Source organism: Podarcis liolepis, assembly GCF_965112155.1.
Source record: "Podarcis liolepis genome assembly, chromosome: 16".
In the NCBI taxonomy this organism is placed as follows: Eukaryota; Metazoa; Chordata; class Lepidosauria; order Squamata; family Lacertidae; genus Podarcis; species Podarcis liolepis.
The window spans coordinates 2,283,915-2,308,738 of record NC_139567.1 but is presented as its reverse complement, the minus strand read 5'-3'; the positions used below and the strand labels follow the sequence as shown (position 1 = coordinate 2,308,738).

The 24,824-nt window shown below is 46.9% G+C and overlaps 1 protein-coding gene across 5 annotated transcripts in view; it reads left to right on the top strand.

The window, feature by feature from the left end:
- The window catches only part of BIN3 (bridging integrator 3), a 149,603-nt gene that overhangs the window by 31,249 nt on the left and 93,530 nt on the right, over positions 1-24,824 (top strand). For 4 of the 5 annotated variants that reach the window (XM_083480743.1, XM_083480747.1, XM_083480745.1 and 1 more), the window contains one exon: positions 9,499-9,547. The exons of the other annotated variant lie outside the window; for it this stretch is intronic. In XM_083480743.1, coding sequence (XP_083336869.1) covers positions 9,499-9,547 — 49 coding nt within the window. The remainder of the gene's footprint in view (positions 1-9,498; positions 9,548-24,824) is intronic. 5 annotated transcript variants of the gene reach the window in all.

Here is a 24,824-nt window from a genome sequence, read left to right as displayed (position 1 = left end):
ATGTTATTTCCCTAATAGAAGTCCAAGACCTAAAGCACATGTAGAGAGCCAATGACTTTCCCCTCACGGCTGTTTATGTAAGTTCCATTTAACCACCATAGTTTCTGACTGCTAATAGATCTATGTGTCCAATCATCCTTCAAAGCCACCTGAGCTTTCTCAACCAAGCTCTCTCCAGGTGTTGTGGACCAAAGCTCCCATTTTCCCTTACCATTGGCCATGGTGACTGGAGCTGAGGGGGGTTGGGAGTCCCAAATTTATGGGAGGCACCAGGTTGGAGAAGGCTGATCTAATCAAATGATTAGGGATCTAAAATACATACTCATATGATTGATCAGCAAATATGTAATTTTTGGATTGGTCAGGCCAGATATAGTCTTTCTCTAACAGGTTGAGTAGTATTGTTTTTGTGCTGTGCTTTTAAGCTCCAGTTCTGATTTCATAGCAAACCTAGACTAGGAACTGTAAATACAGAATCTGAATTCAGGTATATCCATCCATGGTCCCAGTCTGGTTATGATAGGTTATGCTGTCAGTGAAAAGATAGAACTTGCATGCTTGGTTGCAGAGGCACTATAGATCATTAAATAGGGCCTATAATACTGATGGCTTCCACAGACACTTTCAGTGGTTTCTTGAGGCCCTATTTGGGAACTCTGGGTGCTCATTATTTTCAGAAATTCTGTTAAAATTAACAACATGCTTTTCACCATTCCATAATAAAATGTCAGAATTTTGAATCTGGAAAATGGATTCTAATTAATTAAATAATTTTTTAAAATTGGCTTTATTTTGGTTTTTGAGGCAAGAATAAAACACTGGAATCCCAGTGGAAATAGAGAGGTAAGCTGAAGTTTAACTCTGGCTTACTGTTAAGTGGGAATTATGGTGCAAGTAGATAAATAGGTATCGACCGCTCCAGCAGGAAGGTAAATGGCGTTTCTGTGCGCTGCTCTGGTTTCTCCAGAAGCGGCTTAGTCATGCTGGCCACATGACCTGGAAAAACGGTCTGCGGACAAATGCCGGCTCCCTTGGCCAGTAAAGCGAGATGAGCACCGCAACCCCAGAGTCGTCCGCGACTGGACTTAATTGTCAGGGGTCCTTTACCTTTTTTAAATGCCAATATTACTGTTAAGTGTGAGCCAGACCATTGAATAGCGTAAAGAAAATCAGCCATGTGATGGAGGATAGACTGATTTTACTGACTCTTGGTTGCAGAAGTAGCTTATGCATTGAAGGAACCCTTGTTATCTCAGGCTGAAATGGGATGAAGGAGCAATACAATGTAAGCTCAGCTAAGGCTGCTTGAGAGCTATTGAAAACGTGTTCTCTTCTACAGTTAGTTAGGAGATCCAATGGAGAGCTCTTGATCTTGATGAATATGAAGGTCTAATGTCTAGGAAAATTATTGTTCTTTATATTGGGAGAATGACGAGTTTCAAATATACCTCCCACTTATTTCTAGACTCATTTGCTCCTGACATGACGTGAATGGTGACTATATTTCTATAATTCAAGGTGGCAACATCTGCTCATTTGATTAGATGCTTAATACTATATTAAATTTAATTTTAGATTAATTGCAACCTTTGGCCGCCTTCTCTATCCACCCAGAACAGTTATTTGCCATTTGCTGGGAATTTATCACTTAGTATACTGCAGGTGACCTTTGCCTGAACCAATGCATGAAATCAGGACTTCATTTTGGCTTATAAAAATGGTGCTGTTCTACTGATCTTGTTTTAACTGTTAATATTAGATGAGTGCCTCTGCAGCATGACAACGAAAACAATTATTCTTTTATCTATATCCCCAAATTGTACAGTGGTACCTCTAGTTTCGAACTTAATTCGTTCCGGAGGTCCATTCTTAACCTGAAACTGTTCTTAACTAGAGGTGTGATTTTGCTAATGGGGCCTCTTGCTGCTGCCGGTACACAATTTCCGTTCTCATCCTGGGGCAAAGTTCTCAACTCGAGGTAACTCTTCCAGGTTAGCGGAGTTTGTAACCTGAAGCGTTTGTAACCTGAGGCATTTGTAACTCGAGGTACCACTGTATTTATGTTCTTTTTTGCTTGTTTCATAATTCAATAGAATAAAATAAGTAATCTTCAGTTTTCACTTTCATTTGCAAGTTTTTTGTCCCTTTGATTGCAGTGCAAGCCTTGAAGCCAACCTGACCCTAGTGCTGATCTAGAGATCTTTGCATGTAGGCAACAACAGTCCACAGCAGTACACAAGGATCTCTCCTATTGGTTATATATCAGTACTGTTACATAATTGAAACTGATGTGAGGAGTGCCTGCTTTCAGGTCCCTCCACTCTTGAGTGATGTGTCTCTGGCTTAGCAGCATTGCATGCACAATTGCCCGTATTGTGGTGGTTTGGATTTTAGCAGGCATGTGGGGGTGAGCAATAGTAAGTCCAGTCTATGCCAGAGCAACAGTTTGCTCAAACTGATGAGCCAAGTCAGAATTAACAGGACCAGTCCCATAATCCTCTTGTGTCCCCCTTAATCCGACTGAGTTGGTGGCAAAGCGTACAACAATCCGGTGTCCTTTTTCTCTGGCAAGCTGCCATGGGTGGCTATCCATTTTTAATTTGAGTCAGATGATTGGCCCATCTCACCTAGTAATGTCTAGTCTGAGTGGCAGCAGCTCTCCCAAGATTTCAGACAGAATTCTTTCACACCCTTCAGTATGATCTCATTTTAATTGGAGATGCCAGGGATTGAACCTGGAAATTTTGCATGGGAAATAAATTCTCAATCACTGTGTTGGTGCTCCTCCTCAGTTTTCTAATGCACAGCCCTCTTCTCCCCCTGCTTTAGGGAATCACCTGGCTTCTGCTCCTAGAGTCTCTGGTACCTAAGATTGCTGACTTGTGCCTGGTTGGGCATTTGCAACTCTCAATACTGTTTTGCACATAGCGAAGAGGAATCCATGTACAAGAGCATGTCTCCTTTGCATGCTTTTCATCGCTGCATTCTGGCTGTGCCATCTTTCTTCCTATCATGTTTCTGCATTCTGCTTCTGGCACCCAGGGGCTTCTTGTTGCAAAACTGTCTGGAATTTCACTTTGAACTGGGGCTTCTGTGCCCTAATTACAGACCTTGAGACTTGTAGTTGCAATGCATGAATGTTTTACATTAAGAGGTTAATACACATGCAAAACCAGGTTGTCTCCTTATTAAGAAGGAAGTCAAGGATCATCTTCAAAAGATGCTTTACCTGGTAGCTTGCACCTGTGAAGATTGCAGACCAATCCACTATTTGACAGTCGGCACCTGTGCATATCTGGCTGCTCCTCTCTTGCTTTTGAATGCTGTCCTCAGACTGCTGTTGCTCAACTGGCAGTCAGTCTCAAATAATTTTGCTTGTGGCAGCTTCTTCAGAGCAGACATTACTCTTCTGTGCATTTAAGGTTTTCACAAGTCTGTCGCTGACAATGTGTGGACAGTTGGGTTCCATTGTATGTTTGCTTTTGCATTAACTGACATTAAATTGTAACACTATGGAAAGGTAAAAAAGGTAAAAGACCCCAGACAGCTAAGTCCAGTCAAAGGTGACTATGGGGTTGCAGTGCTCATCTCGCTTTCAGGCCGAGGGAGCTGACGTTTGTCCACAGTCAGCTTTCCGGGTCATGTGGCCAGCAGGACTAAACTGTTCCTGGTATGATGGAAACCAGAGCACACAGAAATGCCATTTACCTTCCCACCACAGCTGTACCTATTTATCTACTTGCACTGGCGTACTTTTGAACTGCTAGGTTGGCAGGAGCTGGGACAGAGCAATGGGAGCTCACTCTTGTCGTGGGGATTTGAACCGGCGACCTTCCAATCGGCAAGCCGTGTTCCACTATAGAAGAAGTAAGGCTTCATTGCCCTGATATTCTATATGGTGTGAGGGTTTATTTGAAAGCGAGATTGTAAATCCTTTGTGTGGGAGCAAAAACTGTATTGTTACGAAGGTTGTGCACTACACTCAATCCCTGCCAGTGGTAGCAAAATTCCAGGGGGTTCCAGGCGCTCACCCAGGATTGTGTTTCTGTTGGGAATTCAAGGCACAGTGGAGGCTAGTGTCTTTAAGAAGTATGGTTTATTTTACACATATTTACACCTAAAGTCTTCAGTGGTGGGGGAGCAGACTGTTACACCCCAAGAGTGTCTCTCATGGCCCCTCTCTTAGCTTCAGCAAGCTGGGGTCCAAAGCAGCAGTCGGTCATGGCTCCCAGTCTCTCAGGGCAGCCTCTTCCAGCCAGTGCCAAGATGGCTCTGCCCTTCAGCCCCCTCTTCAGAACACAAAAGGACACATTTTTCTGTGGCATCATGCCTCCCCACCCCAGTTAACTTGGCAACCTCCGAAATCTCCTGTCTCTGTCCACTCCTCTTTGTATTGCCAATTGCTGTTAATGGCCCAGTATCTGGCTCCACATTGTTTCTCAATGGCTCTGCACTTTGTTAGTCAGGCCAGGCCTGTTTACATAATCTAACCCAGGAATTTCTTGTCTGGCACGGTTCTGTAGCTTGTATTATCCCTTCATATCCCAAATATTATCTAAATACTATTGTTTATTAATTTCTACAATTCAATAACAGATTCTGGTACCCGAGATCTATGACAGTATTATGCAGTTGGAATGCTGAGCAATGCATTGCAGATAGGGTGGGCATTGTTCTCCGCAGCTGCCTAAACTTGGACTGTTTCTGACATCACCTTTCCTTGCATATTTTTGACTACCTATGTAAAGACATGCTGAGATGTAATGTGATGTCTGAGTAGACAGATATATGAAAGTACAGGATGAATGCAACTGCAGCAAATAAGGGCCATGATTAACCTGCCCAGGAACTGAGATAATCTTCTCAGCACCTTCTCTCATTTTCCCTGTCCTACAGAAGTAAGGTGCGTGGGTCTTACTGGTGAGTGGGTCTTCTCTGTGGCAGCACTCCACAAATGTTCACATTCTAGCTGAAGGCAAATGTTCTTTCGTTGTTGTTGTAGTAGTAGTAGTAGTTGCTCTCTAACTGTCTGTTACCCTTTAATGCTGTACTTGAACCTTCCTCAATCTGGTGTCCTGTAAATGTTTTGGACTCCCAACTCCCATCGTAGCTGTTTTGAGGCATCCTCTTCTGCACAGAACATCTTCAAAGAGCGAGGGGGGGGAATGGAGTTTTCCTCCTGTGGGGAGGAAATTTGTCATGTGGGCCAAAGGATCCTGTTTGCTCTAAAACCACAAGGGTTGAGAATTTAATTTTTTAAAAATAAATAAAAACACAAGCTATTCTCATGAATTCCAACATGAGGTACACAGTGTAATCCCGTGGGTGAGGAATTCCAGAAAACAGGCAGGCTTTACCATACTATTTTAAGTTAACTGGCAGGTGTCTGTAAGAATAACAATGAAACTACCTCAATTTCATGTTTTTGCCTATGTGGCGGGGGGGGGGGGCTTATTGACTTCATTTTTCTTCCAAGGCACACCAGTTGCTATTGACAGCGTAATTATATGCCAGACAATTGCTTGTTTATAGAAGACGTGTGATTCATCACTGTTAAGGGTACCAGTAAAGCTAGAAAGGGTTAATAGACTAAAATTACATCAGCTTTGCTGTAGAGCAATAAACAGGAAGCACTTCAGAAATTAAATTTATACATTTGTGACTAAGGCTGACTTGAGCTCCATGCTCAGTTCAGAATGGTATGGTTTGCAGGCCAAGTTCATTACTGGTGGCAAAATTATACACTTGGTTAGAAAACAATGGTGGCAACTTGCCTGAGAAAGAGAGAGAGAGAAAAAGAAGGACCTGAGACATTTCTTCTTACCACCCCCCCTTCCCTCCAGCCAAGATTATATGGTACTCAAGTACTGAGTGTTGTCTCCTGTGGTGTGGTATTTGTGGAATGGCGCCTACAGCCAAGAGAGTCCCTGGCAGGTAGTTTTGTGTTTGGTTCATGTGGATACCCCAGGTTCATGGCTGTTTAGGGCTTTGGTGATCATCCTTGCATAAGTCACTTTTTCTCAGCCTTGCCAAGGCTGCCATGCAGGGCTTTTGCAAGGATAAAACACTTATTTGAGATTCTTCTGGGAAAGAAACCAAGATGACCAAAGGGTCTGGAAGTCAAGCCTTGTGAGGAATGATTGAGGGAGTTGGGTATGTTTGCCTGGGAAAGAGGAGGTGGAGAGGAGATGTGAGAGCCAAGTTCAAATATCTAAAGGGTTGTCACATGGAAGATGGAGCGAGCTTGTTTTCTCCTGCTCTGGAGGGGAGGACCCATAACAGTGGCTATTAGAAAGGAGAATCTCACTAAACATTAGGAACAACTTCTGACCGTACAGTAATTGCTGTTAGACAGTGGAATGGATTCCCTCGGGAGGTGGTAGACTCTCCTTCCTTGGAGAGTTTCGGGTGGCCATCTGCCATGGACGCTTGAGCTGAGATTCCTGCATTGCAGGGGGCTGGACTAGATGACCCTTGGGGTCCCTTCCAACTCTGTGATTCTAGGGGGTGCCAACATGAATAAATAAACACATTAGAGTAGACAAACTCCCCCCTGCTTTCCAAACCACTGGAACAGAAAGTCTCATTTCTAAGCCAAATACAATCTTTCCACCTTCTTTCAGTTTCTCCATGTCTCCTATTTAGCCACACACAGAGGAAGGGCTGTAGTTCAGTGCCAGAGCACATTTTGCATACAAAAGATCCTGGGTTCAATATCTGGCCTCTCCAGATAGGGCTGGTAGACACTCCCTGCCAAAAACCTTGGAGAGATGCTGCCACTGAGAACAGGCATGACTGCTCTAGATGGACCAATGGTCTGATTATTATTTATTAAATTTGTATACTGCCTTTCATCCAAAGATCATAGGGTGGTTCACAACAATATAAGACAACTTCCTTTGTTCCTGTGCTCATCAGCCACCCACCCCACCCCACCCCACCCCAGCCCCATTTTTACACTTGAATAGCTAAGATTGTGATTCTATTCACTTAGAAGCCCCATCGAACCCTATGAGATTTACTTCTGAGTAAATGTGTATAAGATTGGACTGGATGTAGCTTTTCTATATGTGTTTAATGGAAGTAAGCGGGTCTTGGCTCAATCAGCTAGGTTGTACTGATGTAGGTAACATTAACATTGGTATCTTAGAACGGGGAGTGCATAGCAAAGCCTTTGCATACCTACTTGTGTGAGTCGGTGTGCATATGTGTATCCCCTCCAAAAATGATTTATTTAATTTTTGTATACAAATAGCAGTACAGTATAAACCAGTACATAACACGTACATATGGGTTGTTGGCTACAGCTTACATAGAAAAAGAAGAATCTGGGCCCCTGACTAGATATGTTAGATTTCTTAAAAAGTGCATTTATGTTTAATGTTGTGTAGAAAGGAGAATCTAAGGAGGTGTAGCTTCTCTTGTCATTGCACTTCATTTTATACTTTTATTAATTGCTCTGAAGACTGTTGGCGAAAGTGGTTTAACTAGGTGATGGAAAAGGCTGTTTTCAGTTGCAGTTGCCCCTTCTATAGAACTATTAAAAGCATGGATAGCTTGCCAAAAACAAATGTTGGCAGTTTTCCATCTCTGTAGCAATGAAACAGAGGCTGTATACAGGAATCCTCAACCAAACACTTGGTGGGTTAATTTGAACCCGTCTGTGTGTATTCCTTACCCTTCTTTGGCTTTCTTAGGCATACAGCTCCCAGGCTTTCCAAAGCCCCTTCCTATCCTTAGGCAAGTTTGAGACTTTTTTCATAATGCAGTTATCAAGCACATGCTATGCACACACAAGGGCCCAGGCTCTGTCTCTGGCATCTCAGCTGAACAAAAACAATATTGGGCTAGGTGGATTAGTAATAGGCTCAGATAGGCTCAGTCTAGGCAGTCACACACGTTCAGAACAACTGTTTTTAAAGCACGTGGTCTAGTTTGCCCCTTCCCGAAAGTATTTAGAATCTTTTTGAGCCTTTGTGGCATCATATCAATTCAGTTAGTTACTGTCAACAGTGGGGTACTTGCATACGGACAAATAACTAGGTTAACCCATATGAAGATGTGTCTATAATGCACATACTCAGTCCCCTGCATTGCAAGATTTTAGGCAGTTATAAGGTTTGTCACAATTGATGTTGGAGCATTGGAGGGAGAACCATGTGCGCACCTTGAACTTCTGAGAGAGCAGGTGGGATATAAATGTAAAAAAGAAAATGTTTAGTGTGCTGGCATCTGACATGGTGCAGCTCAGCAAATTGGTAACTTGGCCTCTTGCCAAAGCACTGTACAGTGGTACCTTGGGTTACAAACCCCTCGGGTTACAGATTCTACTAACCCGGAAGTAGTACCTTGGGTTAAGAACTTTACCTCAGGATGAGAACAGAAATGGCGCGGCGGTGGCAGTGGGAGGCCCCATTAGCTGAAGTGGTACCTCAGGTTAAGAATGGTTTCAGGTTAAGAACGGACCTCCGGAACGAATTAAGTTCGTAACCAGAGGTACCACTGCATTTGCTGGAGGAATTTGAGATTGAAGGAGCACTCTAGACTCCACTATGGGAAGCTGTGTTTACCTTGCAGGTAACTTATTGGGAGATGAAATTGGATCACCTGCCTTGTAAGATTTGTCATATGTCTGATGAAACACTGCTGCATCCAAAAAATCTACTTGTAGCTATTCACAGCTTTCGAGTTTTTTCCCTATTTTTAAAGATACATTGCATTTTTCTTTTCCTCACTGTTTCCTTCCCTATCAAAACATTTGTGTTGGTTTTATTTCTTTACTCTTGCAATTTGCTTTTCAACTTAAATTGTTTAGAAACTTAGTCTGCCAAAAATGCCTCCGGCCTGCAGCATTCATATTTATGTTATTAGGCTACCCCTATCCACTCACAAAGGGATGCAGGTAGCGCTGTGGGTTAAATCACAGAGCCTAGGACTTGCCGATCAGAAGGTCGGTGGTTCGAATCCCCGGACTGGGGTGAGCTCCCGTTGCTCAGTCCCTGCTCCTGCCAACCTAGCAGTTTGAAAGCACATCAAAGTGCAAGTAGATAAATAGGTACCGCTCCAGTGGGAAGGTAAACGGCATTTCCGTACGCTGCTCTGGTTCATCAGAAGCAGCTCAGTCATGCTGGCCACATGACCCGGAAGCTGTACACCAGCTCCCTCGGTCAATAAAGCGAGATGAGCGCCACAACCCCACAGTTGGTCACGACTGGACCTAATGGTCAAGGGTCCTTTTTATCTACTCACAGCAAGGAAAAGGTTTGCTGTGGAGGACTGGCTTATCAGTGGTGAGGGGGGAAATTGATGCATGGTACAAAGAAATCAGTGACTCTGTTTTTACCTCTTGCTTTGTGACCTGTGGCAGTTCCTCCCTCAAAAAGTGACTTGAGGAGGAATATTTCGTTCCTTGATGTGGCATATTATCTGATAGCTGCTATCCTTGCTTGTTTACATAAGTACTTATTCCTGCTGCTTTTCTCTCCCTCCCCAATCCAGGATTCCGTTCAAGATTGGGCAGCCTAAGAAACAGATTGTACCCAAGACAGTGAGTAAACCAATTCCCCCTTTTTTAGATCCAGTCTTTGATCATATGGCTGATGACTCAAGCCAGCATATTAACTGGTCCCAGTTTTTAATATGTTGTTTGTGTGTGTGGGAGGGGAAAACATGAGTGAGCTGAATTTGCTTCTGTCTTTGACCACCACTCAGTTCCTATGAGTGAGGGGGAGTCTCAATACAGAGTGGATTATTTTGGTATCTGGGATCTGTGTTCCCCCCCCCCTTTTCTTTACTCGTGTGTGTGTGTGTGTGTGTGTGTGTGTGTGTGTGTGTGTCAGGAGGAGGGGCTCTCCTCGCTCTGGCATGGTTTTCCTAGGAGATGGCTGAACATGCTTCCTTCCTTCCTTCAGCAATGGCTTGTTTGTTCATCTTTTCTGAGCAGATGGAGAAGGGGGAGTGGTTCGTATTGCTGAATATAACCATTTCCAAAGGAAGGCTTATTGGAGGAAGCTGAAATGCTTAGTGCCCAGGCATGAATTAATTTTGGCTGCAGAGCATTAGCTTTAAAAGGTATTTTAAAACACACTCACAAATGCATTTTCACTTTCTGGCAAGTCTGAATTTCCTGAAGTGCTGCTTTTTGTTAGTTTGGTTGGTTGGTTTTTTGCAGCTGGCCATAGCATAGCCTTTTCTCAGCAGGATATCTTTTGTGCAATGCAAACTGTTGTGGGTCATGATGGTTATCTCTGAATTAACCTGCATTTACCTGTCTTTAATGCAAGTGTCCCTGAATGCTGGGGTGACAGCGGACGCTGGCTTTGTCTCTGTTCTGGCAAGGTAATCCTTTGTACAGACTAGCATTCCTTATCCTTCATCTGTGGAGCATCTACTTAACCATTGACACTAATGCCTTGGGATGCAAAGAAATATTACATGGGTGAAAGTCTCCAAGCTGCTTTCTTGAGGCATTTTGGGAGATGGGGTGAGAGAAAGGTAACATGAAGGTTTCGTTGTTACTTCTCCACCAACCCTCATCCTAATGACCTGTTGTGAAAAGGCTGTGGTAGCAGGTCTCAGAGTTCCAGAGGGGCAGCTTTTCTGTTCCCACTTTGAATGGAGGAGGGGCCATGGGCACAAGGAAGTCCAGCTACAACATATGGTGGTACCTCTGGTTACATATGCTTCAGGTTACATACTCTTCAGGTTACAGACTCCGCTAACCCAGAAATAGTACAGTGGTGCCTCGCAAGACGAAATTAATTCGTTCCGCGAATTTTTTCGTCTAGCGAATTTTTCGTCTTGCGAAGCACGAAATCCCATAGGAATGCATTGAAATTCAATCAATGCATTCCTATGGTCAAAAAAAGTCCAAACAAAGCCAAATTTGGTACAACAAGAGTTTATTAAGTGCTCTTTAAAGTCACACATACTGTAAAGAGCATTTCAAAAATTGAAGGAACAATAAATTAAGTTTCTAAACATGACAGAAAAACATTTTAAAATCAACAAAGTGTACAGTACATTTTCTAAGACTCTGGGGGACCACTCAAAGAAGGTTCCTCTTCCACTCTTTGCTTCTTGCTGAAGAACCTGTCCATGGTCTGCTGCTTCATCCGCCTTTTCAGCACCTCCCTGAAAGGCGACATGACCCTCGTATCAAAAGTGTTCACAAGGTCATGTGCCACGTGCTTGTCAGGGTGGTGCCGCTGTGCAAAAGCCTGCACATCCTTTCACTTCAGACAAATGTCCCTCAGTTCTTTGGAGGACAGCCGTTCCTCAGTTGCTTCCTCCTCTTCCAGCGAGGCCTGCTCCTGCTCAGCCTCTGCCTGCAGTTCGACCAGCTCCTGGGTGGTCAGCTCGTGGTCGTGCTCCTCCACCAGCTCGCTGATGTCCTCCTCTGTGACCTCCAGGCCCATGGTCCTCCCCAAGGCAACAATGTCCTGCACCACTGTTGACTCTGGTGCATCAGAGTCACTTGGTGCCACACAGTCCGGCCACAGGCTGCGCCAAGCGCAATTCAAATTTCTCTGGCTGATCCCGTTCCAGGCCGTGGTGATCATCTTCAAGCAGGTGACGATGTCGAAGTGGTCCTTCCAGAATTCCCGCAGGGTAATGGTGGTGCAATCAGTCACCTCGAAGCATCGCCTGAAAAGCTCCTTGGTGTAGAGTTTTTTGAAACTGGCGATGACCTGCTGATCCATCGGCTGGAGCAGTGGCGTGGTGTTAGGCGGCAGGAACATGATGCTGATGAAGCTGAACTCCTCCAACAAGTCCTCCTCAAGGCCTTTAGGATGAGCAGGAGCATTGTCCATCAGAAGCAAAGCCTTCAGCGGCAGGTCATTGTCCAGCAGGTACTGTTTGACAGCAGGGCCAAAAGCAAGATTGACCCAGTCCACAAACGGCACACGTGTGACCCAAGCCTTACTGTTGGATCGCCACATGACACTCAGCTGCTCCTTGTTGACCTTGTGTTTCTTGAAGGCCCGTGGGTTCTCCGAGTGGTACACCACCAGGGACTTGATCTTCAGGTCGCCGCTTGCGTTGGCACAGAAGAGCAGGGTCAGACGGTCCTTCATGGGCTTGTGGCCAGGCAACTTGGCCTCCTCCTGTGTGATGAAAGTCCTTTTGGGCATCCTCTTCCAAAACAGCCCGGTCTCGTCACAGTTGAAGACCTGCTGTGGAACGTAGCCCTCCGTCCTCACAACCTCCAGGAACTCCGCTGCAAAGTCTTCAGCCGCAGAAACATCAGAACTGGCAGCCTCTCCATGCCTGACCACGCTGTGGATTCCAGATCTTGTCTTGAACCGGTCAAACCAGCCTCTGCTTGCCTTGAAGACTTCTGGCTCGCCTGAGGTTCCTGGCTGTTCCCGGACGAGGTCTGCGTGCAAGGCCTTGGCCTTCTCACAAATGATGGCCTCAGTCACTGTGTCCCCTGCACACTGCTTCTCTTCTAACCAGATGAGCAGCAACTTCTCCACCTCCTCCAGAACAGCTGGGCGGTTCTTCACGATCCTGGTGACTCCCTTGGCTGCATCAGTCGCAAGGATCTTCTCCCTCATCTTCAGGATGGTCCCGATGGTCGATGGATTCCTCCCGTACTCCCTGGCAAGGTCTGTCACACACATTCCACCGTCGTGCTTCCGGATGATCTCCCTCTTCATTTCCAGCGTAACCTTCGCCTTCTTCGCCTCGCTGGCCTCTGCAGCAGCAGTCTTCTTGGGTCCCATGGCAGCACAGCTCCTACCTTCGCAAACCCCAAAAATAAATAAATCAGTGCTTCACATCCAAAAAATTCAAAAGCACTCAGCCACCCACCACACAGAAATTCAAACCCAGAACCAAGTCCTTGAATTCCAAACACCCCAACCCAAAATCCAAAAAACCCAAAAAAAGTTTTAAAAGTTTAACTTACCAGATGGCTGCAAAAGAAGTTTTGGAAAAGCTTCAAAAATCACCAAAGTCTTTAAAAACCTCAAAAAAGGCTACCACACCGCGTTCTATCAGTTGCTCCTCGAAGTCAAGTCGCAACTGTATTAACGGTGTTAAGAAAAAGGAAACAAACTTGCAAGACATTTTCGTCTTGCAAAGCAAGCCCATAGGGAAATTCATCTTGCAAAGCAGCTCAAAAAATGCAAAACCCTTTTGTCTAGCGAGTTTTTCGTCTTGCGAGGCATTCGTCTTGCGGGGCACCACTGTACCTCGGGTTAAGAACTTTGCTTCAGGATGAAAACTGAAATTGTGCTCTGGCGGTGCGGCGGCAGCAGGAGGCCCCATTAGCTAAAGTGGTGCTTCAGGTTAAGAACGGTTTCAGGTTAAGAACGGACCTCCAGAACGAATTAAGTACTTAACCCGAGGTACCACTGTATTAATTTGACTATTACATAGAACAGTCTATGCCACCATGGTGCTCTTGACATGTTTTGGGCTACAGCCACAGCTAGGAAGGCATTATGGTGGCAAATGGCGCCATAGAGACAGCAAAGCCCTTTCCATTGGCTTTTCTGAGACAAGCTGCTCAGAAACATCTCAATCAGTTGACATCTCCCCTGGTCAGCTTGGAACTATAATGTCCCTGAACCCTTTATCAGCATATCAAGAAACTGGCAACAAGAAAGAAAATTGTGCTCCCGATGCTTGGATAAAATTATTACAGCAGTTGCATCAGCTAAAATGGGAGGAAATTGTTCAATGCAAAGGTCCTGCATTGCATAAAACCTGATGCTAGCAAACAGATTTTATGTTTTATGTATCAACAAGTTTGAGCAGCTCAGTGATAAAGCACCTGCTTTGCCTGCAGGAGCTCACAGGATCAATTGCTGGCATCTCCTATTAAAAACATCATATAGTTGATGATATGAAGTTCCCTCTCTGCTTGGGACTACGGAGACCTGCCGCCAAAGCAGACAAAGCAGACAAAACAAGTGGTTTTGCATGGTCTAAGGCAGTTGTGGGTAACGTTTGGTCCTCCAGACGTTTGCTGAATACAGCTCCCATCATCCCTGGCCATTGACTGTGCTTGCTGCGGCTAATGGGAGGTGCAGTTCACCAATGTCTTGAGGGCCAAACACTCCCCACATCTGATCTAAGGCAACTCCTGATGTATCTTTAACTTCTACTTTCCTTCAGTGCTAAGAGCCAGTTAAATTTGGTTTCTGGCTATGTCACGAGTCAATGGCAGTTCTTCTTTGCAGCCCTCTGGGCTGCGAGGAAGTTCAGGCAGGGGAAAGGGAGGATTTATGAGGCCTAAATCCTTGTGATGCTCCTCAGTGGGGGCTGGGGAGTTCACTGCATCCCACAGTGCCACACAATCCTGTGTCTGCCAACTTGAAAGGCAGAGTGAGAGTGTGTCCCTGCCATGGACGAGCCTCCGTTACCGGCATGATTTGTGGATGGTTCCTCCTTAATTTGGACAATTGGCTTTAATCAAGACACGCTCCTGGACCAACATATGCTAATGGGCTGCAATTAATCAGCTGCCAAAAGGACTGGGCTTGGCTCTCTTGAAGGTATTTGAATGTTTTTCTGAAGCTTGAGAATCTTTACAACAGCTGAGAAAGGAAGGAGGAGGACAAGATGGTGCTTGCTAATGGTTTTCAAATGGTCTTTCCTTTTCTTGTCCTCCCGTGCACAATGAAAGAGACGTGTGTAGCTGTTGCTTTGTTACTCTGTCTGACACTTTGAAAAAGAGGGGGAAGGCTTTTGATTTATGCTCAATAAGGAATTTAATAAGATTTTGCTATGGCCCATCCCTCAATCGAGGCTGAATGGATTTTATCTACGACCATTTCTGGTCAGGTGTGTTGTCGGAGGAATGCAGTGGGGGGGGGGGGTGATCTGTAGCCAAACAGATGCAGAAAAGAGGCTGAATTTGATAAAGGATCTTGCTCTTAACTGGGTGCTGAGAAAGAACTCCAGAGGGGAATTTAATGATAGAAGCCTGGAAGTGCACCCTATGAGTTATTTGGAGCTGTGGCTCGTATGCCAGTCTGTAAACAGTGAAAGGAATGGAATGTGACCTTGTACCATCCAGATAAACACTGCAAGGAACTGAACAATAGAAGAAAGTAATGAACTCTCTCACCAGGTCTGGAACAAAAATGTATATGAAGGACTACACATGTGAACTGGATTTTATATTTATAAGATGTAATAGAGGTGTTGTTTGTAAGTAGGAAAAAGCGATCAGCTGGAAGAATTGTAGAGACTGAGCCCCATTTCTGTTTGTGGTGTCGGGTTAAGAATTGCTATAAAAAAAGGATATTAATAATGTTTCACTGATGTGAATTGTGTAATAGTTCATGCATTTTGAAAAAATAAATAGGAAGTGCATCTGAACTGAAAGAAAGGCAAGTAGCCTTTTTGCACCCATAATTTAGGTTCCAGGAGCCATGTGGTGAATAGCTTTTCAAGCCCAGAGTGGCAGGGGAAACCCAGCAAGATAGGCGGGGTATAAATACATCATCATTATCATCATCATTATTATTGTTTGTTTGTTGATGTTGTTGTTGTTATCCCAATTTCTAACACTGCTGACAGCTGGTCATCCAACCTCTATTTGCAAACCTCCAATGAAGGAGAGTCCACCAACTTCTGAAATAATATGTTCCACTGTCAAACAGCTCTTACTGTCAAAATGTTCTTCCTAATGTTTCGATGGCATTTGCTTTTTTGTAATCTGAATACATTGATTCTCTGGAGCAGCAGAAAATAAGCTTCCTCCATCTTCTGTGTGACAGCTAAACATTCTCAGCTCCCTCAACTGTTCCAAATAATGCTTGGTTTCCATACCCTTTATCATCTTGGTCACTCTGCTCTGCACATATTCCAGCTTGTCAATATCCTTCTTAAACTGTGGTGCCAGAACTGGACACAGTACTCCACAATAATATTTTGGGGGACTTACTGAAATCAAGATACACTACATCCGCAGCATTGCCCTAATCCACCAACCTTGTAATTTAAGAAAAAGAAGCAGCAGCAGCAATATAATTCTGCCATGAATTGATGCCTGAGTCCTATTTCTGAGTCCACTTATTTCTGTAATGCAGCATTGATTTGTAGAACTCACTCTCACAAGACATGGTGATGGCCAGCTGTTTAGATGCCTTAAAAAAGGATTTGAACAGTTTTATGGAAGGTAAGCCCATCCATGGCTATGAAAGCTACATGGAACCTCCATGACAATACAGTGTACCTTTTGACCTTTGGGCACTGATGTGGTGGTGAGCTAGTGAGCTTCCAGGGATGTCTGACTGGCTTCTGTTGAAAATGAAATGGTGGAGTAGATGGACCTTTGCTGTAATCCAGAAAAGTTATTTTTATGCTCTTTATTCATAACAACTCATTTCTTCAGAAGCAAAGAAGTGTCAGGAAAGCACATGCTTTTGAGATACCTTTTCACAATCTAAAACCTATTATAAAATGGCATCTGTTTGATTTGTGGCTTTGCTACTTAGATCTCCTAGTTTTCCTGTCCATTGTGGACTGAAGTAAGTGTCGGGATCTCCGCTCGGCCAAGCTGATAAAGCTCATCTTCCTCCGGCCGAGTCCTTCAGAATTGCCTCCGACGTGATTAACGACCTGATTAAATTTACGGCATGTAATGCCTTAAGAGAGAATATTATGAAAATGATGTATAGGTGGTACATGACCCCAGTCAAGCTTGCAAAAATATATCATTTGCCCGATAACAAATGTTGGAAATGTAAAGAGATTGAAGGTACATTCTTTCACCTTTGGTGGACGTGCCCAAGGATCAAGGCCTTCTGGGAAATGATATATAATGAACTGAAAAAGGTATTTAAATATACTTTCCCGAAGAAACCAGAGGCCTTCCTCCTGGGCATAGTGGACCAATCGGTGTTAAAGAAGGATAGAACCTTTTTTATGTATGCTACAGCAGCAGCAAGAATCCTCATCGCAAAGCATTGGAAGACACAAGATTTACCCACCATGGAAGACTGGCAGATGCAACTAATAGACTAGATGGAGATGGCGGAAATGACTGGCAGAATCCAAGACCAGGGAGAGGAGTCGGTGGAGGAAGACAGGAGGAAATTTAAAATTTATTTGCAGAAACATTGTATAATTTTTGAATGTTGACATTGAAATGAATTGCAGGGGTTCTAGCAACAAAGTAAAATGTAAGATTGGATCAATAATAGATAAATTAATAGGATATAAATTTGCTGAATTAATTTCTAAAAGGGATACAAGAACGGGAGGCGTGAGGAAGTCGGGAAAATAAGTTAATTGAAGATGAGAAATTAAGAAAGAGGGAATTTTTGTTTTTTGTTATTATATGTGTTTTTATCTCTCTCTTTTTCTTTTTTCTTTAATGTTTGTATTTTTGTACTGTATTTTGTGACTTTGTATTCTCCTTGTCTTTGTATTTTTTCTTGAATTTTCTTTTATTGTAAAAATTAAATAAAATATTTATTAAAAAAATAATAATAACGACCTGAGCCTTTGATGAGGCCTCAGGCACATTCCCATCCAGCGGAGAATCAAAGCAGCACGTGGAAGTGATGAGATTTATGGCTACATTGCAAAGCTTTATTTTCTAAGCTACGCAGACAGAAATCATCCTCTCTCTATGAAAGCAGAGAGCAACCGAACAACAAAGGAACAGGAAACCAGTACGTCACATCCGTCTCCCGTGAGACTTCCAACAGTATGGAATGTGTGGAATGTAAACAGAGTCTTGTGACTCCAAAGCACTGCTTAGTGGCAAACAGAAACTAACATCCTCCCCCTTTCTGTGAACACCACTGGGCAGTGTATCCGTACAATCTCAGTACAAACCCAATTTCTGTACATAGGTAGTGTTGATCCATTGGAACAACCTTGGACAATAAATCAGCAGGAATTTCATTATCTGGCATGTAGGACACTGTTACGAGTCCTTTCTGAACACATTCTCTAGCATGTTGCAGCTTCAATTGCAAGTGCTTCATGCTTTGCTTACAACCTTCAGAGGTTAGCAAAGCCAAACATGCTTTGTTGTCCTGATAAACCTGGATTGGACACTTTACAGGAATTCTCATGTCTTTACACAATTGTAACAACCATTCACAATCCACAAGTGAATAAGACAGTGCATTCAGTTCAGCTTCACAAGAACTTAAACTTACTGTTGTTTGCTTCTTGCACGCCCAATCAAATAGACCCTGGTTGTACATGTAGCAAACTCCAGACGTGCTTTTCCTGTCTGTAGTGTCACTTCCAAAACTCGCATCATCAAATATCTCAAGACCACCAGACTTCTGATTGTTAAATCTCAGTGTGTAATGCATAGTGCTTTTCAAATAGCATGCTATGCGTTTCAGAACTTTCCAATCCTTAACAGTAGGATTGTTGACTTGTCTGCTTAGCAAATTCATGCGAACTGCAATGTCAGGCCTTGAACACCTGGCAATGAAGTTTAGTTTGCCTACCACACTTCTGTACAGTGTAGTGTCAGAAAATGCTTCTTCAGTATCATCTACCTGATAACCTGTTGTCATTGGTGTGTCTACAGGGTTAGCATCCATCAGGCTTAGTTTGATTAACACATCAGCAATTTTCTGTGACTGGTGTACTAAAATATTACCATCTTGGTCTCTCTAATTCCAGAGATAGGTAGTTGGTTACCTCACCAAGATCTTTCATGTCAGGTGCTCCTTCAGTTGAGCTAGGGCGCTATTGTACATCTTAACATCCTTCCAAAAGAAAAGAATATCATCGACATAAAATAAGCAATACAACTTCTTTTGCCCTTCCTCTTTGACAAATACACATGGATCAGCTTTACCTTGCTGAAAACCTAGAGAAAACAACACTTCAGTGAGTTTAGAGTGCCAGCATCGTGCACTTTGCTTGAGACCATATAGGGACTTCTTCAGAGAACAAACAAATCCCTGTTTTACCTGTACGCCATCAGGTGGAAGCATACAAAGTGATTCACCTAAGGTTCCGTACAAAAATGCTGTATTCACATCGTGATGAGAAACATGTAGATTCTCTTCTGCAGCAAGTTTGAGCATAAGCCTAATGCTCTCATATCTCATGGTGGGTGAGTAGGTCTCGTGATAGTCTTCTCCTGGTACCTGTGAAAAACCTCTGGCTATCAATCTGGCTTTATGTCTGACTACCTTACCATTTTGGTCTGTCTTTGCTTTGAAGAGCCATTTGCTGTCAAGCAGTTTCATCCCTGGAACTGTCGGAACTAGCTCCCATGTTTTGTTCCTCTCTGAGGAATCAAGCTCAGCCTTCATGGCAGTTAACCATGGCTCAGTATCCTTCAAGTCCAAAGCCTGGACCTCTTGGAAGTTTGAAGGTTCAAATAACTTCTTGGAGCTATTAACAGCTGTCAGAGCTGCTTGAAGATCCTAGCTCACAGAGGATCACGCTAGCCAGCGATCATTAAGTAAAAGTCTTTATTGAATTACAGTTTCCATTCTCATGCTGCTGCGCGCAACTCTACGTCTAGTAGCTAGATCGGCGAAGCTCCGTCTGAGTCTCCGCCCCGTGTGCACCAACTTAATATCCTAGCCTTGCTCCACCTTTTCCGCCTGACTGTCCTCCTCTGGGTCCCTCTACCCCCCGGGGTTTCTTCCTTCCGGGATTCTTCTGACGCTGACCCGGACCCTCCTGTCTCCTTGCGCCGGGCTTTAGGACCTGGCTCTCTTTCGGGGCTGCTTACTGCGCCGCCTTCCTCTGCATTTGAACTTGGCGCGCGCGCCCAACCTTCCACTTTCCTCTTAACCGTTTCTTCGCTCCCCGATGGAGGTGTGGCCACTCCTGACTCATGCCCTCCCTCCTGTGGTGAGCTGCCAGCGCTTCCCCCCTGGCTCCCTTCCTCTTCCCTGCTTCCTGGCGGTGACGCTGGTCCCGATTTCCAGCTGCTCTCCCCTGAGTCCCCTCTGGCTCTATCTTCCTGGGGTGCCCCCCTAGACTCCCCCCTTGCCCTGGCCACTGGTGCTCCTTTCTGTGAATCCTCTGATTCACTGGAAAGACTAGGAGATCTCGGGTCGTCGTCATCACTCATCTTTTCTTCTGCCTCCTCCCCTTCGCTCTCTGTTTCCTCCCTTGCCCGTGCCTCTGCTCCTAAACCCCTGACATCCATCCCCCCCTCGAAGCCCCCCATTCCCCCCTCCCCTCCTTCCGGTGCTGGAGCTGGGGGCTGCTGTTGCAAAGGGACGAACGTCGGATATCGGTCGCTTCCCGTGGCGGGCCTCCATCGGAAGTCTCGCGGGTCTTCCTCCCTGCTCTCGTCGACAACGGTCACCTCCGCTTCCATCTCTGTGCCGCCGTGCTCGAAACCAGGGTCGTCCCCGAAAACGTCCATGTCCGTCTCTCCCTCACTTCCTCCTGGCGGTGTTGCTCGTCCTGGGCCTTCCAGCCACCGTCTGCGGAACTGCTCCTCTGGTCTATCGTCCCACCAATACGAGGGTTCTGATGCAGATCCCGAGGGTGACCCCTCCGGGGAACGGACGTCTTGTGTCGGGTCCTCGTCCGAGTCGAACCCCCGGAAAGTGCTGGCCGAAAGCGTGGGCGTGAAAAGCCAGTCGTCGAAAAAGTCTGCTGGCATAGGTCTATGGGGAAAGAGGGCATGAAACTCGTCTTTGAGGAGAGGTTCGTCCAAGGCGTAGCCCGGCACCCAGCTGTTCGCACTGGCCGGGGTGCCCTCCTTGGCGAGAAAGTATTCTACCCCCTCTTCCCCCCATCTGGAGTCCAAAATCTCCGTGACTTCGTTGATGCGCTCCTTCTGTGCCACTCCCGCGTGCCCTGTTCTGTCTCTGACCGGACTCGGCGCTGTTCCGGGTTCCTGGAACCTGTGCGGTGCCTTGTAGGGAGTGAGCACCGATCTGTGGAATACCGGATGCATTCTGGAACCCTCCGGAAGTGCCAGTCTGAAAGCTACCGGGTTGACCTGCTCTTCGACTTGGTAGGGCCCCAGTTGTTTATGCCCTAGTTTCTTCTTGGCCAACGACCTGGCCGGCACTGCGTGGGCTGCTAACCAAACCCAGTCTCCCACGTGGAGCTCTTCGCCAACCCTTCTGTGCTTGTCCGCTTGTACCTTGTATGCGTGTTTGGCCAGCTCCAGGTGGCGCCTCAGCTGATCGTGGACTTCCTGCAGCTCCGACGCGAACGCATCTGCTGTCTGCGGCTCCCCCTCCCCCCTTCTTTCCAGTCCCGGGAAGGTTCTGGGGTGCCTCCCGTTGTTGGCGAAGAACGGCGTGACCCCCGTGGAGACGTGCTTCGTGTTGTTGTAGGCGAACTCGGCAAGCGGCAGGTAATCCACCCACGTCGCAGGCTGTTGATTTGCATAACATCTCAGGTACTGCTGCATGATGGCATTGACCCGCTCTGCTTGCCCGTTGGTCTGCGGGTGTCTCGCCGACGCCAGGTTGATCTTGACGTTCAGGAAGCCCATCAGCTTCTGCCAGAAATTCGAGATGAACTGCCGCCCCCGGTCGGACAGAATAGACCGTGGCAGACCGTGAACCTTGAACACGTGGTCTATGAACAGTTTGGCGGTTTGCTCCGCCGTGGCCACCTTAGCACACGGAATGAAATGCGCCATCTTGGAAAACAGGTCCACCACCACCAGCACTGCCGTCTTGCCCCTCGAGCTGGGCAGATCCGTGACAAAGTCCAGGGCCACCCTCTCCCAAGGTTCGACCGGAGTTTGCAGCGGTTCCAACAGTCCGGCCGGCGGTTTGTGCACTGGTTTGGCCCTCTGGCAGGTGTCACACCTCGCCACGTAGTCTGCGACCTCCCCTCTCATTCCAGGCCACCAGAAATCCCTGGCTACTAATTCCACCGTCTTCTCCTTGCCAAAGTGCCCGGCCGTGGGCGCGTCGTGCAGCTGCTGCAGCACCTTGGCGCGAAGGTCGTCTCCCGGCACGTAGATGGCCCCCTTACGGATGAGCAAACCATCTCGTAGCTGGAAACCGTCGGCCGCAGCCGTGCCCCTTTGCACCTCTGCCATCTTTGCTTGCGCGAAGGAGTCATCCTGCAACGCTCGTCGCACCGCCTCCAGGTCCACAGTGGCCGCGGCGCACGCCCATACTGTTGGTGCGAAGATGTGCATGGCGGCCGCTGGCGTTGCGTCCTCCAGATACTGTGGCTTACGGGAGAGGGCGTCCGCCATGATGTTAGTGTCCCCCGGGACATACTCTATGCGGAAGTCGAAGTTCGCAAAAAACTCCGCCCAACGTATCTGCCTCTGGTTTAGGAACTGTGCCGTGCGCCAGTGCTCCAGATTCTTGTGGTCCGTGCAAACCTGCACCGTGTGCTTGGCGCCGATCAGGAAGTGCCTCCACGCTTTGAACGCTGCATGAATGGCCAGCAACTCCCTGTCCCAGATGGTGTAGTTCTGCTCGGACTTGCTGAGCTTCCTGGAGTAAAACGCTGCCGGTCGCCACACCCCCTGCTGGTCCTTTTGCAGCAGGACCGCCCCCACGGCTCTGTCCGAGGCGTCTGTCTCCACCCTCATCGGCCTGCTGGGGTTGACGTGAAGCAGCTGCTCTTCCGACGCGAAGAGACGCTTGAGTGCCTGAAAGGACTGCTCCGCCTCCTCTGTCCAAACGAACTTCTTTTTCTTGGAGCTAAGCGTGTCTGTGATGGCCGCTGTCTGCATCGCGAAGCCCTTGATAAACTTGCGATAGAAGTTCGCAAAGCCGACAAACCTCTGGACCTCCTTCCGGTTGCGTGGACTCTTCCAATCCAATACCGCGCGAACCTTGGCGCTGTCCATGGCGAGCCCCTTGTCAGACAACTTGTAGCCCAGAAAATCCACCTCCGTCACGTCAAATTGGCACTTCTCCAGCTTGGCGTAGAGCCTATGTTGCTTTAGTCTGGTCAGCACTTCCTTGACGTGTCTGTCATGCTCCTGCTGCGATTCCGAAAAGATCAGGATGTCATCTAAGAAACAGACGCACGTCTTGTAGAGAAGTCCCGCCAACACGTGATGCATGAAAGCTTGAAAAACGTGGGAGCCATTTTGCAATCCAAAGGGCATAACTCTGTATTCGTAGGTACCCAGTGGCGTGAACATGGCCGTCTTCCACTCATCTCCCTCCCGCATACGAATGAGGTTGTACGCCCCTCGCAGGTCTAACTTGGTGAACACTTTTCCCTTCCGCACCTTCGCCAGGAGGTCATCGATTCGGGGCATGGGGAAGTCCGACGGCTTGGTCCCATTGTTTAAAATGCGATAGTCCACGACCAGTCTTTTTTGGGGCGTGTCTCGCTTCTTAACAAAGAATACTGGGCTGCCCCCCGCTGCCTTGGACTCTCGGATGAAACCGCGCTCCAAATTATGATCTATGAACTGTTTGAGTTCCTGCAGCTCGTCCTCTGACATGGAATACAGTTTCCCCTTAGGCAGCGCCACCCCCGGCAGCAGGTCAATCTTGCAGTCATATGGTCTGTGAGGGGGCAGCCTGTCCGCCTCCTTCTCGCAGAAAACTTCCAAAAATTCTGCGTACTTGTGGGGAATCGCTTGCAGCGTGCCTAGCAGCAGCTGTGACTCCTCTTCCTCTCCTTCCTGCCGGGGCACGATGCAGTGTTCAGCACAAAAGGAAGAGCCGAAGATCAGCTGCCTCTGGTACCAAGCCAGCGTTGGGCTGTGCTTGTCCAGCCAACTCATTCCCAATACAATGGGCGTATCCGATAGTTGAGTGACATTGAAGCTGATGATTTCTTTGTGATTTCCAAGTCGCATCGCCATGGGCGGCGTCTGCTTCACCACTTGCCCCCCTAGCAACTCCCTGCCATCCACCGTGACAACCTGCAGGGGCAGTGTGGCCGGCAGCAACTGTATAGCGTGTTTGTCGACAAAGTCCTGCCCTATAAAGTCCGCATTGCTGCCTGAGTCAATGGTGATTGGCACGTCAGTGGTGATTCCATTGGGCAGCTGGAGAGATGCGTTGAGCCTCACCACTGGTTTGGGCGGGAGGGGGTTCACGGGCTGTAAAACCTCTGGGGACTGCCTCACTAACACGTCTGGCTGGGCCCCAGGGCCTCTTCCTCCAGCCAGACTGCGTCGTTTCCCTGCTGTGGTCCCCCTTGCTGCGGTGCTGCAGTCACCATTGCCGAGGCTGCAGTAAGCTTGTGGAGCCTCTGGGGACACTCTTTTGCCATATGCCCTGGCTCTTCACAGACGTAACACTTCCTGTTCCCTCTAGGAGGCTTCGCTTTCACTGCTGCCGGTGCTAGGGCTCTGGTTGCTGACTGAGCCCTTGCACCTCCAACCTCCATAGGTTCGGCTCCTCCTCCTGGCGGAGGCGTGGATTGCGCCCGCGCTGCTTCTCTGGGAAGGAAGGAGGGGCCCCTGGCTGGTTCGCGCCCTTCACGCCCTTCGTCCCTGCTCCACGGACGTCCTTCCAGCCTCACCCCCACTGCCAGTGCCCTCTGAACGACCTCCTGGGTGGTTCGGGGTCTCTCCCCCCTCGCGATCTCATCTTTAATCGAGTTGTGCAGCCCCTCCCAAAAGAGGTCTCTTACAGGAGCCGAATCTCTGTCCCATTCCAGGGCACTGACCAAGGCGAAAAAGCGGGCATGATACTGCCTGACGCTGGCCCTCCCTTGTCTCAGCCCATGCACCTCCTTCCGTGCAAGATCCACGTCAATACTTGATAAAAAACACCCATCCATCGCTTTAATAAAGGCATCTGCATTCTGGAGCGCCGGATCCTTATCTCTCCATAAATTGCGTAGCCATGCTTTCGCATCCCCATGCAAATGGGACATGATGAACCCCACTCTCTCTTGTTCATCTCTAAAGTCTTTATGCAGCAGTTGCAGTGCGCACAGTACGTCGGCTCTAAAGTTGG